The following is a 17,075-nucleotide window of genomic DNA, read 5'->3' as shown; positions in this document are numbered from 1 at the left end:
CTTTTTATATGCACATTAACCAGTCAGACAACACATAAAATCTAATTAAAACATGAACAGACAAAAATAAACATTCAAGTTGTCTAAACTCTATGCCATTGCAAAGTATTTATGCAGAATAGTGAGAAATCGATTGAAACACAAATTGACAAATAAAAGCTTGGAAGCAGTGTTGTGCAGCCCGACAGCACTACTTCACTTCCGCTGTCGCCACCTTCTTTGTCTCTGGCCCTGGCTGCGATTGCGCAGGACTGTTATCTATCTGTTTCACTATAATCTTGAGGATATATTCACATATATATCCATACTTTTCTGCTGTTGAATGACAGTCGACTCTGAAATATATATGCCTAAAAGCAAAGCGCCAAAAATGGATGACCTGGACTACAGTAAGCATTTAAAATCGCTGTTTCAGTTTGCTATCGCTAAGGGAGCTAACGCTAGCGCTGTCGCCACTCGGATGTTTATTTGCTTTAACATGGCATGAAAGAATTGTTTCAGCTTAGCCGAAAGTTTTCAGCTTAGCCGAAAACACAATTCGTGTCACGATTTCAATGTTGGTTTGTGTCGTTTTATTCAACGATGGCCTCGTTTGATACTCGTTAATTGCGTTGATTGTTAAGTGTTAAAGGGACTCTAAATGCAATATAAATAGGGAATGGCTGCCTCAGCCTGCTATGTTTATTCTACAGCAACGGCTTCTGAAGAACCGCTATATTAATAATAGTCAACCTTTTATTTAACCCAAACAATAAGCCATTTAAAGCCACTGGTTGTCATGAAATTCATCATGGGCTGTGGGCGTGGTTGTTATTGAAGTGCAGCTGTCATTGTGCAGTCATGTCTGGATCTGGAATACAAAGCAGTCCTATAGTACAGCATGTGTGATGTTTGTCCAACACCATTGTCCGACAATAGGAGGATGCAGTTTCTCATATGATTTGCATGACGATGGAAGCGTTAAATAGAGATGCTAAATAATAAATATGCGACCCTTTTGGGTGGATTACAACTCCATCTATGGGATCTCTGGTTTCTATAGGCCTGTTCTACATATGGACTACATACAATTGCTGGACCACGTGGCGGGACCAGTTTGAATTACAATGGTTCTTGTATAGTTAAGCATAAAATGCATAAAAGGACATTGTATCCAGGCAGTACATTGACCCAAACCATAGTCAAAAGTAAATAGTGTAGCCTGTGTGAATTTAGGTTAGATATTAAGTCTGATAAAAGATTAACCATTTGAGTGTGCAGTCCTCCCAAAGCGTTCAAAAGTCACAACCACATAGCTCTATTCATGGGAATTCTTTTAACTGGGTCTTTTAACTTCTCCTATTGATCTGACAACAAACTGCTGCACCCAGTACGGTTTCACATAGCGGCTGTGATCAAACTCTGGGTGTGGTCAACAGGGAAGAAGCAAACAATAGATAATAACCCAAATTTAGTACATTTGTGGTGATGAATGGTACTAAAGCTCTGATGGATACCACATTGAGCCATTGCTTATTAATGTGACCACACTTCCTTCCTTCCATTGACTGCATTATAACTTGTCTTTAAACAATACTGGCAGAGGATATAATGGCCACCAGCCAGCATGCGCCTGGGGAATAGCCACATTGTTAATGCCTCACTTCGGTCATATCTCTGACCTGATTTGGTGCATCTGAGGCAGCAGAAGTAATGGTTGTATTCTTTAACTCCTCCTGCCCCAGTCCCAGTAGACCTGAGCCCGGAGGAGCGCTCTGAGCTGGAGGACATCCGCAGGAGGAAGGGCGCCCTGCTGCAGGAGATCCAGAGGCTCCGCGAGGAGCTGAGGGAGGCCATCTTGGAGGTGGAGGGGTTGGAGAGCAGCACAGAGGGCAGGTGAGAAGAACGACAATGTGCTGCGCCTTTTGTGTGTAGGCACATTGAATGGTGCAATATTTCAGTTGTGTTATTTTTTCATTCAACACAGCAAAACTCTACAAAAAAGTAGGCATGTCGCAATGGGGAGGAAGAAATTCAACATGGACCCCAAAAAGGTAGAGCGCTTTGACAGTAATTCCCTTTGGTCTTATTTGGGCATGCATGATTTTGGTTAAGGTAACATGTTTTAAATCCGTTCCGTAGGGAATAGTATTTCTAGTGGAGAACGACTTGCTACGACACACTGCAGAGGACGTTGCTCAGTTCCTTTATAAAGGAGAAGGCCTCAACAAAACTGCTATCGGGGATTACCTTGGCGAGAGGTGAGAGTTGTCTTGTTTCTCTTTCCAAATCACTCCCTCACGCTCACCCCGTCACACACACTCTCCTGACACTCTTTAGCTTGTAGACGTACTTACCCTGGTATGTGTTATTACTCCTTCAGGGATGACTTCAACCTCAAAGTACTGCAAGCCTTCGTTGACCTCCACGAGTTCACCGACCTCAACCTCGTCCAGGCCCTCAGGTGGGCGTTCACCTCGTTCTGCTGGTTCGGTCTCAGGACTGACGGTGCCTGTTTTGTTCTGTACATCTAGTCGGTTGACCTCACTGCTCCCCCGCCGCCCCCCTCTGTCTCCTTGCAGACAGTTCCTGTGGAGCTTCCGTCTGCCCGGTGAGGCGCAGAAGATAGACCGCATGATGGAGGCCTTTGCTCAGAGATACTGCCACTGCAACCCCGGGGTCTTCCAAAGCACCGGTATAAATAGAGGCCCACGCAGCCACACACTCGCACGCTGTTGGACCTCCTCTACCCTAGCCACGTATGGTTGTATTAACTTGTGTTTGGTCTCCTCGCCTCCCCCTCCTCCCAGACACGTGTTACGTGCTGTCTTTCGCTATCATCATGTTGAACACCAGCCTTCACAACCCAAACGTGAGGGACAAGCCGGGGGTGGACCGCTTCATCTCCATGAACCGGGGCATCAATGAAGGGGGAGACTTGCCAGAGGATCTGCTGAGAGTATGTGGCCCGCCATCTTGTTTTCCATCCATCAGCCATCCTATTCCACCTGTCACATTAGGAAACGTGGTGAATGATGCACTATCATGGATATCTATTGTGCTCATCCTGGCGTCCTTTCTCCTCTAGAACCTGTATGATAGCATTAAAAACGAGCCCTTTAAAATCCCAGAAGATGACGGAAATGACCTGACGCACACCTTCTTCAACCCCGACCGAGAAGGCTGGCTCCTCAAACTTGGTGAGATGTCATTGACGGGAACTGCAGGGGAGTGCTGCTACTCTCTGTAGAGAGCGCTATATTTAGTTGAGAATTAACCCTGTGCTGTCCACGCTGCCCTACTTGCACCCGTTTTAACATTTAAGTCTGTTTAGGGTGAATGATCCATAACATACTGTGCTCTTTTCTTTTCTATGCCTTTGGGCTGGGACATGTCTATCTCTATCTCTAAGTCTTGAAAATGTCAGATAACAACACATCGGATTTTGTTGGGTTTTGGTTCTGAAGATTTCGCCAATGTCAATAGCTGGCCAGCAAATACGTGTACAGGCTGCTGTGGCATTAATCCATGATGAGCTGAGAGAAAAGAAAAGATGTTCTCGTGTCACAGTAGCCTATTTTGACTGATTGTTCTTCCTTGCATGGCGGGGGCCTGTAATTGGTGTGTGACTAATACTATCTCCTTCCTTCCTTCCCTTCCTCTTCTCTCCCCCCCCCTCCCCACCACTATTTCCCGCCTCTGTCCATTCGGTCCACTAAATCCTCTGGGCCCTGTTGTCTCTGCTTCCCCTCCTCCTCCTCCTCCTCCTCCTCCTCCTCCTCCTCCTCCTCCTGCTGATTTCCACCCTCTGCTGCCGCTGCCGTTGCCGCTTGTTTCTCAGGAGGTACGTACCGCTCAAGACAGCCTTAGACCCTGTTCACTGTGGGGAGCGCAGTCCCCTGGCTAGGCTGCTTGGAGGACACACCCACACTGTCCATTCATTTTACCAGGCTGCGGCCGTGTTGCTCGGTCCGTTGCGGTGGTGTTTACCGGGCTCTTGTGTTTCAGGGGGGCGGGTGAAGACCTGGAAGCGGAGATGGTTCATCCTTACGGACAACTGCCTCTACTACTTTGAGTACACCACGGTGAGTTTCGGGGTGGAGGAAGCTGTGCGTTCACTGAGTGGCCAACCACGGTGGAGTATACAACTGAACAGTTAAACTGAATGCTTGAACATGGTGTAACTCAACCGACCGGTCTCTGTCCTGTAGGATAAGGAGCCTAGGGGCATCATTCCTCTGGAGAACCTAAGCATCCGGGAGGTCGAAGACCCAAGGAAACCGGTACGTTATTCCCTGTTTGTTGTTTTGAATGATAAGCTGAAGCTGAGATTTTGGGAAGCTTCAGGCACTGAAGTATTGACAAGTCCGTCCGTCCCCCCCCTCTCAGAACTGCTTTGAGCTCTACCTCCCCAACAACCGCGGTCAGCTGATCAAGGCCTGCAAGACGGAGGCTGACGGCCGCGTGGTGGAGGGGAACCACATGGTATACCGGATCTCAGCCCCTACCCCCGACGAGAAGGACGAGTGGATCCACAGCATCACGTACGTAGAGAGGGATTGAGGGAACCATGGGGTTATTGTGTATGTAATGGATACGTGTTCCCTTTCTGTATTGGTGGAGAACTTGGTGGGAGCATCCACATGATGGGGAGAGTCCTGTTGAGAAGGTTGACCTATTAAATGTTGATGTAGCGTTTGCTCTGTTAATTGGGGGACCCACCAGGCTAGGGGTAGGGCACGGAAGTCTAGTGTTGGATTAATTGTGTTCAATCGGTATGCGGTCGAACCCCAACGTCAAGTTAACCATGCGCCAGGTGCTTATCCCCGACACGTCTCTTCATGACCCCAGCCCAGCTGACTGCTGTCCTATTGGAAAGGTAAGGGAAGACACTGAGGCGCATGGGGTCCCATCTGACCTAGAATCTGTTGTCTTTTCCTTCCTGCTCCCCTGTCTCTCTGCAGCTCTGCGGTCAGCGTGGATCCCTTCTATGAGATGCTGGCGGCAAGGAAGAAGCGTATATCACTGAAGAAGAAAGAAGAGCAGCCGTAGATGCTTTCTCCCAGCAGGGGTTTTGCTTCCAATTCCTGTCTTTTTCCCCCCCCCCCTCATCTTATGAGTCCTCCCAGCATTTTTGTCTCCATCATTCTGGACTGTTCCTTGGTCAGTTAGCCAACGCGTTTGTCTCTTTCAAACTCCTCTTGTGTCCCGACACGAGGCCCCCTTCCCATCGGGTTTGTACGACTTTTCAGAAGCTATACTCGGAGTACAGAGCTCCTTCACTGTGGTTGCCTTTACTACCTTAGTGATGCTAGGATTACTACCGCTGCGACCATAACGCCACGTTAAGAGCACACTGTGCTACTGCTACTTCCCCTTTCTAACTACGCTCCTCACTCGTTTGACGTCAAGGTGAACTGTGAAATTCGTCTTCTTCAGGGTAGCAAGCAATCCTAGTACTCGAGTCACAACTTTAATTATTTTTGTTCAACATTTACCAAGTAGGTATTGACCGCTTAGCTACAGGTTCTTGCTCTGGTAGCATTGTAAAAAAAAAACACACCAAAGTATTGTTGTTCATCGCTGTTCATATTTACATTCACGAAGTTACATTTGTACGGCCTAGTTGGGTCTCTAAGTTATCTAACTATTTGGCGGATAATGAGTCATTTTCGGTTGCCAACTTCTATTTAGCTGAGCTGTTTTGTTTTTGCGGAATCTTAAGCTGGTTTACTGGGCTGAGACGCTTGTATGTTTCTTGGTATTCATGAGCAATAGTCATTCTCGAGTAGAGTAGCATGGTGCTGTTCTCGATGGCTTGTTGAATGCCTTTCTAACACAATATAAACGTACGAGTTAGGCTCATGTTTATGACTTGATATATTGGCATACCACATTCTCCCCCCCCCCCCCCCCCCCCCCAGGTTACTGCTGCTAGATAACTGCTTGCATCTTTCTCACTTTACACATCTTTCTCACTTTTTACGTTTAATATAGGTGGTTTGGACACTTCCAGGTTTTTGCGTTGTGCTGGGGTTTAGCAAGACGTTGAATGGCAGCTTTGTTATACTGTCACCTTTTTTTGTGTAAATAGTTGTTAGCTTATTTGTTTACAATACACATAGAAGTGATTTAATTTATTGTGTCTTTGTTAGAAGAATCACATTTTTTACAAGCTACGGTAGGACTGCATGTTAATCGATGGAGGCATTATAGGGCGAGTTGGGCCATGCGGATATTTTGTACATTTATTGGAGACGTGAGAAGACGTGCTAATGGATATACATGTAGGATTTGAGATTGAAGTCGCTCATCTGTGAATCATGTTATGTTTTTATTATGGAGAATCATGATCAACGTGATTATGATAATTTTGTCATTTGTCAAGACATGCTAATCAAGATGTGACGTTAGAGGTGAACTGTTGGTTGACTGAGTGGATCGAACAAAGCACAAGCAGGGAGCTGTGCCACGGGCGGTTAGCTTCCTCCTCGCTGTCCAGACGTTAAACACGGTTATTACTCTGAAGAATTCAAACCTCAACAATGCTTATTACTTATGTACCAAGTGGAAAATTGTTTCTTGGCTGCTCCATAGTTATTAAATTATATGCATTAGTTTGCCAGTTGCTTGGAATTGAACCTGTTGGTTGGAAATACTGCAGCTCTGTAGGATAACTGTCCCGCACTTTATCATTTTGTTATTTTCTTTGCAATTTTGAAGCTTTTTCAAATGCTCATATTTGACTGTTGATACTAATACTCTCTTAGCGCCCTCTATCAGTGATTTGACATGCCTGCAAAGTCCTTGAAGGTTTTGCTGTGACTTGTGGGGATACATGTAAATGTGAACACTAACCCCATCGCCAGGTCCGTTCCCACTACAGGAAGCAGCAAAGATATACTTGATCAATAATTGCAATAGATCTGCTTGTTGTGCACCACTGCCCTTGCCCTCTGGTGCATCGGCTAAATGTAGAGGCAAGCCTTTTATCTGACCTGATGTTGCTTCTAAGACATAACTGAAGCGTGGTCCTTGTGGGAAAGATTAAGGAATGCCTTCTGTTCACCTGGGTTTTACCAAAATACACTAAACTAAAAGCCCCGCCTCCCCGCCCCTGCTCTCCTATTGAATGAAGGTTCGAACTTGTCATATGACAGGGCCTTGATCTACCGGGGAATCTTGATGTGCAAAGTTGCCAAAAGCTGTTGGGACATTTACAATAAGTTATCCCATCACTGACGGACGGATCTTAATGATCAGCCACATGACTGAAACTGGGCTGATGGTACCTGATTCCTCAACCACCTCTCTTCCAGAAATGTAGTTTATTTTGTATTTATTTATTTTTGTTTATTGCAGGATGGGTAGATCATCTGTAAATGTAGCAAAACAAAAACCGAGGTATGTTGTGTCAGGATACCACTGTGTAACAATAAAAGGTGAACTGAAATGAACTAGAACAATTTGGTGTTTTTATTGAAACAATGATTCTAACTAATGACAAGTTAAGACAGTTATGCATGTATGTATCTGTTTAATTGATTGGGGACCCATTTCAAAAAAGGCCTCTACAGAATAAATGATGACTTCTTTTTGAGTTATTTTCTAAAAATGTTACCACATAATTGCAAATAAATGTTGAAATCCTACTTCAATGCAATGTAATGACGTTTTGATATACACGAGTATATATACAGTCAAGGCCAGAGCTGTTGAGCAATCCCCATTGTGAAAACAATATAAACAAATGACTAATATTGTGTGAAAAATATTCTATTTTCTACCTTAGTTATATAATTATATATAACTATTACAGAAATGATTGCTGTGATAGTGTTCTTGAAGTTGTAAGCTTACTATATCATTTTGTTACTAGGGTATTTTTTATTCTCTTGTTCAAGCTATGCATTGTATGTACTTTTCAGAAGATTAATTGTAGAAATGCTAAATCCAGCCAAATTTTTCAAATAACGTAACCTAACTGAGCCATCAAACTAGTCACAGTTCTCCAATACAAAAAAATTAAAATACAAAAAAGGGTTAACATATTTAGGATGTTAAATAAGACTACATGGGGAATTTCTTTGGTTTCTTTTGTAAATTAGCTGTATATCTTCCATAGAAATAGTTTTCCTTTAGAATCGAGATCATTCATTCCCAAACACTTTCAATCGACACAGTTCTTCTCATTCAGATTAAACAACATAGTTATCTAACAGCACATTTAAATGATAAAAATCTATATCAGCCCTCTACAAAAATACCTGACAGAATCGTGCGCTATCTAATTAAGAACATGACAATATGTCACATTGTGTGATTAAAGTAAAACTCAATTCTCTTCACACATTAGGTATGTACATGGTAATGCATTACATAAATACAATTTATGACAAAGAAAATGTTTGAAACATAAGGAAGGCATTGTTTTAAAAAGCGGGAAAGGAGCTAGATGCCACAGAGCGATCAATCAAGAAGCAGAATACAGGTCGATGTGACTGAAGAACAGATGTTGTTCAGGTATTGTGGTCGTTCTTTGCCCTCGGCTCCTCAAAGGTTTCCACGGGTGGCCGCCCCTCAGTGACAGGGGTCAAAGGGGTATTTGGTAGCCCCTCCGTGAAGTTCCACTTCGGTTTCAGACCAGGCTATGACGTCCCCGCTGAGATGGCTGCCACAGGACGCCAGGCTGTAGATGTCCCCGGGAGTCAGGACATGGGACCACATCTGCAGGTCTGAGATCTCCCCGACAAACGACTGGGTCGCATCAAAACGGCCGCCCAGAGTATCCTGGACACACGAGAACAGACATGCAGGCGAGACGTTAATCATTCAAATTGCATTGTGACTCTTTGGGAAAAGAATAGCCACATGGAGCCTACACATTGCTCAGACCTTATCCTTGAAACAGGTCATCAAGGAGGGGGTTTTACCTGCTCCTGTCCCAGGATGAAGATGCCTCCAGGCTTGATGGGGTGCCAAGCAGAGAGGTTGGCCCCAGATCCCCTCTGCACCCCGTCCTGAAACACCTCCCACTGGCCGTCCCGGGTCGACCACGTCACACACACATGGTGCCACTTCCCATCGCCCAGAGACAGCGGCAGCGACACCGCCTGAGGGAGGAATGGTGGAGATTGAGAAGAGGTTCCATTATATGTACTAGAAATAGATGGACTGAACACTGTTCCCAGAGTCTGTACCCAGGACATACTGTAGGCCTAATCTGGTGGTTTTTTTCCAGTATTTTAATGGATTTAGACTTCCAGATGGTGTTGGGAAAAATAATGTGTCAATAAGACACCATTGAACAACGATGACCCTTATTATTGAATTCGGTCTGACACTTTCTAATGTGAGTCCCAGATTGACACCATCTTATAGATCAGGTGGAGGGAGAGAGTCTTAGAGCTAAGCTGATTGACAAGGTGTTACACGATGCATGGTCACAACACTCACAGCCAGCTACGGCTTAATCCAGCTCTCCACAGGTGTGCATGCTCTAGTTCTTCCCACCTTATCATCGATCAACAGCTCCATGGGGTTGCTCCCCCATTCGATGAGCACCAGCTCATTAGCCTGCCCGGGCGCCGAGTAGGAGAAGGGTGTCCCCAGGCCCGGGCCCGTGCCCGCCTTGATCCACAGACACAGGGTCAGGGCGAAGATCTCGTGGAGGAGGCTCTTCTTCAGCCGCCCGTACATGTAGTTGGTTCTGATGGGGAAGCCGATCTGGAAGGCATTTGAACTCTTAACGTTCTTCCTGCTAGGCCCTGTGAACGGAGAGGGATAGCATCGGTCCCGTTACAACTTTGTCTCGCCTTGTAGCTTTCATGGACTGCAGGTTATGGTGTCACCAGGTGATTCTTGCTGACGGATGGACAGTATACCTGACAGATGCAGCTGACTCAGCATGTCCTCCAGTTTGTAGTGCGAGCGGGGCCCTGATGTCCGGTATCCCGTGTGGGGAGGGAAACCGTGACTCTCCGCCTCATTGCTGCTTTGGCTCCCCTCGTGATGGCCCTCTTCGCGATCGTCATGGTCACCATCGTCCTCCTCGTCGTCATGGTGATGGTCGTCGTCGTCGCTTGCGTGGCCGTCGCCGTGCTCCTCCCTGCGGACTCCGTCGCTGTGGCTGCCGTCTTCGTGGCCTCCCTCTTCCTCCTCGTGCTGTTCTTTGGGGTGTGTGTCATCGCCGTGGTCCCCTTCGCCGTGGTCGCCATCGCGGTGTCCACTGTCATCGGGATGAGTGTCGTCGTGGTCGTCATGGTGATCCGGGCCGCTGAGGGCCGCGGTGCGCCGCTGCAGCTGCTGCTCAAGGGTGGCGATCTTCCTCTGCAGCAGGTCCTTCAAGGAGTTGGAGTACGTGTTGGACGTGTTCCTCTTCTGTTCATGGAGAGCAGATAGAGCAGATGAATGAGACCACGATTCATATTGATCATAGGATAGGATTATATATCACGGTTTCACGATTGCTCTATCACTATTTCCTCACTTTGATACAGAGCAACTTTAGACTGATGAGATGGCACACAATACATGTTCAGGTGTGACACCTCATCAAAACACAAACACTTACTTACACGAGTCGCAAGATAAACAGTTTATTTGACATTCCTTTTGTATTCTCCTGTCCTTCTCTGCCTCTCATTGCCTCTCAGCTAATCCAGGCTTTGTCTGCGTGTATGTCCTGATTAGCTCCCACTCAAGGGAGATCACATAATTGATTCTGATCTTCGAACTGTGCCCCCCCCCCTCTCCCAAACCCCCCACACACTGGCACCGATCTCTGGCATCTTTGGTCACAATTACTGGTCACAGTGGATTCATTGTGGTCTTGATGTCAAGACCACACAAATGTCCTACCTGACCTAGAGAGAGAACCAGGGAATAAGACCTAGAACCAGGGAATAAGAAACAATAAGCTAAATCCCATTATCCCAACTCAACCCACCTCCAGTACAGCCACACTGAGCTCGGTGCTTGCTGCCCGACTCATGTATCCATCAGAGACAGAAGAAGATCCTCTCAGGTGTTCTGGTATTTGCTGCCGCTGGTAGCTACTAGAAGTAGCTGGATAAGATTTCCTTATGCTTTTAGCTTATCCTAAGTAATTCCTACGGTCCAGCACCTGATTCAGGAAAGACATTTTCTGGGCGTCCTGCAGATCTCAATCTACCCTCAACCTTAACCTCGAGTTATTTCCCCTATACATTGTTAATCACCCTCGCTCATTCATTTTTAATCAATTTTCCTACCCTTCTCCTTAATGGCTTCAACCTTTAGCTCATCCTCTCACCTGCAGGTTCTCCAGCCGGTCCTTCAGTGAGTGCAGCATATTCTCCATCTGCTCCGGCGACGAGCTCGCCTCCCCCGCCGTCGTGTGTTTATCCTTCCCCTGGTTGTTGTTGTTTGTGCCGTGACCTCTGACCGGCGGGTGGTGCGGCGCCTCCGGTGCGAGGTTACCATGGTGACCCTGTCGGGGGCCGTGATGCGGCCCGTTGTCAGCAAAGGTAGGGCGACCTCCTCCTCCGTGGCGGGAGTGCTTGCCCGCGGTGCCGTGATGTTCGTCGGCATGGTGACCGAAGCCCTCGCACAGGGCCAGCTTGGCGGTGAGCTCCCTGATGGTCTCCCTCTGGTCCAAGATGGTCTCCTTCTGCTGGACCAGGCTCTCCCGCAGGTGGAGTATGGTGGTCTTGGCCTCGTCCGTCATCCCCCACCCACTGGGGGGAGGCGGCCCTGTGGTGCTGCCGTGGTGCGCCGACCCACTGGGCCCTGACCCCCCCATGCTAGGCCCCCCCATGGGGAAGCAGGAAGGGTCCAGGTCCACGGGCACAGGCATGCACATGAAGCGGGGGTGGGCTCCGTAGTCGTAGTCGGAGCCCCCCAGGGCTGGCGCCGGGCGGAGCAGCAGCAGGAGCACAGAGGAGAGGAGGGCGGGGGGCAACAGGGTGGGCCGGGAGAGAGACTCATGCAGAGCCATGGTTCCTGTTCTCCGGTTTAAGATACGACTCCGAGCGGAAGGAAAAGTCACGCTGGGTTTTTAATTTGTGATACAGGGAAAGGCATTGGACAGCACGCCATTACAGAGAAAGAGTACTCAAGATGTTTCAAAGAGCTTGGTCAAGGGGTCCAAATGAGGGGTCAATTTGAGGTTCTCTTGAATCCAACTTATTCCTGATGGCATTGTTTCTTCTTTGTCATACTCAGAGCTGGAAGACTCCCTATGAACAAGACATGAGAGGTTAGATATATGGGTATTGAAGTTATATTCACCATAACTACGATTTAGGAACTAATTACGCAGACATCTTCACAAATAGCAGATCACTAAAATAGGACAGCGGACAGGCGGACACACAAACATAAGGGTTCTTGGCAGGACGAATGGATTAACCCTCCCTCGGCGTGACTGCTCTCCATCCCCAGCTAGTTGCTGCTGGTCCGATCACTGACCCGATGTGGCCCGAGGCCATAAGGGCTTGACTTCCGGCTAATGCAGGACTCTCAAATAACCATTGCATATCATTGGTTTCAGTGCAATGCATTTCATGTTTATGATTACAACATACGGATTACAGATGCTGTATAAGGTTGCAGTTTGATACATGTTTTTTATGTAGTGAGAAGGGATACAGGGATCAGCAGTATATGGCTTATAAAGGGATGTGAGGGGTTATATATCTTTTCCTGGGTCTATTATATAGAATTGGGTGTATTCCCTATTAGTATTAGTTGATATAGCATATTCTGCCTCTACCTTCCCCTTTTAGTACATGAGTGTATTGTTAGATACAAGCTGCCGTGCATTAAAGAGTAGTTAGCTGTTATTAAATACTGAGACCGTGAGGTGACAGCTAAATCCCAATCACCACCTGTTGCTGTGTGTGTGTGTGTGTGTGTGTGTGTGCGTGCGTGCGTGCGTGCGTGCGTGCGTGCGTGTGTGTGTGTGTGTGTGTGTGTGTGTGTGTGTGTGTGTGTGTGTGTGTGTATGTGGTCATGTGGGCGTGTGCACGTGTGCAAGTCAAGTCTCACTGCACGCATGCAGCACGATGGCCCTGGTACTGGCACTGGTAAATCATCGCAATATGTGCAAATGTAAATCAACGTTAATGCAAGGCAATAATACAATTATAAGTTGTATTATTTATAATTATAGTGAATATGTTTACTTTAGATATTTATTCTTGAGTCTATAGTTAGAGAGTAGAATTTATAAAGTGCCAAGATAAGGGCACATCTATCCACCAGGATGATGGCTACTGATGGTAGAAGTACATATTGGAGGAAGTGGTGTGTAAGGTGTCTTCTTGTTGCCGTGGCGCCCGTGAATCATGGAGCTTAGAGCTGAGGCAGATGGTCCGACCACAGAACCATGTCACAGCCAATCTCCACTATTCAGCCCTAAGTTTATTATCTCCTGCAGGTCAATTCATTAACCTAATGGCCAGCTTCTGCTGGGACTTCAAGGAAGATAAGTGGGCTTTCTTAGTGCAGCGTGTGTGTGTTTGTGTGTCATTTGAATAGCATATGGTCAAAGTGAGTATAAAGATTATGTTAGTCCAATTGATTAATCAAATGGTGTGACAGCTCTTTTTTTTGGCAAATATTCAATACAATTAACACGTCAACCAAATATCAGTTTACACACAAAGCAGGACTTTCTTCCGGAAAATAATAAATTGGTTATATTTTTCGGTGCCATTGGCTAAATGTTAGTACCACATAGTGAGGATTGGTGGTGTTTTCTAAACCATGACTATAGAACGCTCTCCATAGGTCATGGACTCACTAGTTTGTGTACTTATTTATTGTATTCAGCTTTTCATCATCTGGCTGGTGTGCTGCTCTAAATAGACCATTCAAAATCAAATATATACCAGATATACCTGTATAGCTGAATGCTATATTTTCTTACAAATTCAAGGACATAATGTATACTTTAGACTCAACTAGAACTTGTGGAACTAGACTTGAAACTTGTGTGCACTGTAGGGAGTCAATTAAACACATTTTTGTTGTTTTGCAGTTATACTTCTCTTGACTAACACAGATCTGATGATACAATTATACTGCATATTATTGTTTAAATAGCATTCATTCACAACAATAAACTAATACACTGATCTGTGCTGCATTCTGAAAATATATATAACAATCAGATTGATATTTGGAATGGATTGAATAAACAACTTCAAAAGAAGAAGTTCACTGTACCTTTTGGAGTCCTGTCGTGAGCCAGCTGTAAGCCTGTCCTCCTCGGCCACAGATGAGCTTGTGAGAGATTTACTCTGAGGGAGTGAGGTAACTCAACATTATCCATCCCTGCCTCTCGTGTTTCATGCCTCCTCAGCCCTCTTCCCCTCCTTCCACGTGTTGCCTTAAATTTCCCATCCACACTTTGCCAGTTCCCCTTTACATAGATAGGCTACTGCTGGTCGTCCTGTCAAGCCCAATTTGACCCTATTCAGAGATCATATGGATGCTCACATTACTAATTATGGGTCTGCCCTTTATATGTAGAAAGGCACGACAAGTGGACTAACCTTGTTAAGATATTACACCTTGACCATGGGCCATGGTACCTGGTACATCAATGCAGCAGATCAATAATATTTAATTTATTTAAAAATATTTAGGGTTAGCATTTATTTTCTTCATTATAATCTTCTATCGTCTCTCATCAACCCCACCTCAGTTCATCGTGTGTCAATCATGCAAGAATCAATCATGCGTGTCATTCTATTAGACGCACCGCACAGCTTCTTGTATTTACAAACACCATGCGGCAGCTTATAACGTCTATGCTCCAGGGCTAATTGGCCTGATTACCACCCCATGTCCATGTCTGCACCACCGGCACTGGTGGATACGCCAGAAAGCAGATGGCTGCCAGCATTGAGGTCAAACTAAATCACACAACACAAACATGGAGCGCAGACCAAACGTCTTGTTATTTCCGTAGATCACAGGAGAGGACACCTTATAACATACCGGCATTCAAATACATCTCTGAATGTTGTTTGGAAGGAAAACAACTTTGCAAAAGTATTGACAATATTTTGTTGCATAAACTTGTCTCTCGTTATACAAGCTTAAAATTAGAATATTTAGGTTGAGGTAAGATCAAATGGCCTAATTCTTATTTGCTTCATTTATTGATAGGTGTTGCATACATTTAACTAACATCTCTCAAAAGGTTCTCATGTGATTCTGGAAAGCTGGGTTTATCCCAATCTATGGTCCAAATATTTGTACATATAGCCTATGTACCAGAGCTATACCACCAACTGAAAACAAACATTGTGAAAACTAAAATGTAATTATGCTGACATATGTCATGTTATATAAGCGTACTACTGTATTTGTTCTGTGTAATCAAACAATTGCCCCATTAGTTGAGTCAAGTAGCATACTATAGCAGCCAGTGCATCATTTCATAATCATATCACACCTCATTGGATTAGAGCAATGGAAACACAGATCCACTTATCTGAATAGGTGGACCCATATAGCCTGCTTCTGCTCATAACTCTCCGACATATACAAAATCTATTTATTGTCCCAAATAAGAATACATTTTTTTGGGGGCCTTTTGATTACACTTTGACTACACCCATGATAAACAATACTTTTGTTAGTAAGATACATTTGAGCTCCATAGTTGTTTTGTTCAATGAAAAACACATGAGAATATGATCCAACCTTTTAGAAAACATTGTTTTCGACATTGTCAAGTCGTTTGGATGATGTTCAAGGAAAAAATCGTCGACTTCAAACCATGGAAATAATTCTTGCTTGACTGACTATTTACTAAGATCATGAAAGACAAACAGCCGTTCTTCCTGTTCCTCAGGACTTTATCAGCCTGGCTGCTGCCAGGCTGTCCTGAGAGGAACTGCTAATACAAACATGGGAAGCCAGGCAGGCAGAAAGGGGGGTTTCTTTATAGGTCCATGGGGCAGACATGCAGGCAGCCGGCAGGCCGTGTTGGACATCCATGTTCAGGCTGACGCAAAAGCGAGTTTGTTGCTCTACTGACATCTAGTGGACAATGTTAGAGTGGCTCTGCAGGATGAAGTATGGTCAGAGGGCTCCGGTAAGGTATACTTCTGCAGAACCTGGTTCTAAGCCAAGAGGAAGTCCTTTTTAAAATGTAAATACCTTATAAACAGATAATAAATCAATCTTTAACCAGATATTCTTATGATCCCATGATTTATTCCGTAAATGACACACACATATTCACTTTTATAAACTTTATAAAGTTGTATAAATCATACTGTAGGTTTGGCAAATAGGTTTGGTCTCTGATAATATGTCAATAAAAAGCATCCCCTCGAGAGCATTCACATTTCACATTTATTCAAACGATCAGGACCTGATCTCCTTAACCGAGATCCAAACACCTGTTCGTAGGCCTATGTTCTAAGAAAGCATTAAGTATAACATATAAAAGAGCAAGAACGTAGATATGCAAAAAATAGTCTAACCGGGGGAATATAGCTCTAATCCAGATTACAAGCGCTTCTCGCCGTAATCTTTTGAAAGGTGCGTCAGTAAAACACCGATACCCTCCATTTGCTCACTCACCACATCATGGTCCACAATGCATCGAGTCTATATGGGGTGCCGTTTGTAAACTTTTGCTGCTCAAAAACGTTCTTTACTTGTTTCAGATTTAGCTCAAGCTTTGCCCAATTTTTCCGAGATTTAGCAAATAACACCCCTCCAAAATCCACTGCAATTGTTACCTCACTTTTCCACATATAAACTTTGAATAAAATGTTCAATCTAAATCCTAAATCTAAATCTACACTTTAGATCTAACTCGAAATGCTATATCTGAAGCTATATATTATAGACTAGGCCTACATAAAACAAAATAATTTTATCGAAATCGTTAGCCTATATGTGAATCCTAAATCTAAATGCTAAACCTAAATCTTACATTTAAATCGACATCCTAACTCTAAATCTACTTTTTAAAAAATGCTAAATCGTAATCTCGAATACTACATTTAAATCCTAAATCCATAGAACAGACATGCTAATTCTCATACATATAGCCTACTAATTGGTTCTGACTCCTAACCAGTCTA

At 44.8% G+C, this 17,075-nt stretch overlaps 3 protein-coding genes across 3 annotated transcripts in view; 1 reads left to right on the top strand and 2 right to left on the bottom strand.

Moving 5' to 3' along the window:
- uts2r3 (urotensin-2 receptor 3) overlaps positions 1-17,075 on the bottom strand; it is a 124,095-nt gene that overhangs the window by 77,274 nt on the left and 29,746 nt on the right. The gene's annotated exons all lie outside the window — the stretch shown is intronic.
- Positions 189-7,436, top strand: cyth2 (cytohesin 2). The gene is made up of 12 exons (XM_060065088.1): positions 189-389; positions 1,725-1,875; positions 1,967-2,033; positions 2,122-2,240; positions 2,363-2,443; positions 2,562-2,674; positions 2,790-2,938; positions 3,068-3,179; positions 3,988-4,064; positions 4,191-4,262; positions 4,369-4,523; positions 4,944-7,436. The coding sequence occupies exons 1-12, from the start codon at positions 323-325 to the stop codon at positions 5,029-5,031; spliced, it is 1,251 nt and encodes a 416-aa protein (XP_059921071.1). The 5' UTR covers positions 189-322; the 3' UTR covers positions 5,032-7,436.
- si:dkey-283b15.2 (neuronal pentraxin-1) lies at positions 7,439-14,633 on the bottom strand. The gene is made up of 6 exons (XM_060065068.1): positions 14,191-14,633; positions 11,273-12,197; positions 9,864-10,359; positions 9,493-9,746; positions 8,913-9,092; positions 7,439-8,769 (listed from the first exon to the last, which is right to left on the bottom strand). Exons 2-6 carry the CDS (start codon positions 11,954-11,956, stop codon positions 8,560-8,562), a joined length of 1,824 nt encoding a protein of 607 aa, XP_059921051.1. The 5' UTR covers positions 11,957-12,197; positions 14,191-14,633; the 3' UTR covers positions 7,439-8,559.

The sequence above is a fragment of the Gadus macrocephalus genome, chromosome 11 (assembly GCF_031168955.1).
Source record: "Gadus macrocephalus chromosome 11, ASM3116895v1".
In the NCBI taxonomy this organism is placed as follows: domain Eukaryota; kingdom Metazoa; phylum Chordata; class Actinopteri; order Gadiformes; family Gadidae; genus Gadus; species Gadus macrocephalus.
This window is presented reverse-complemented; position numbering and strand designations above follow the sequence as displayed.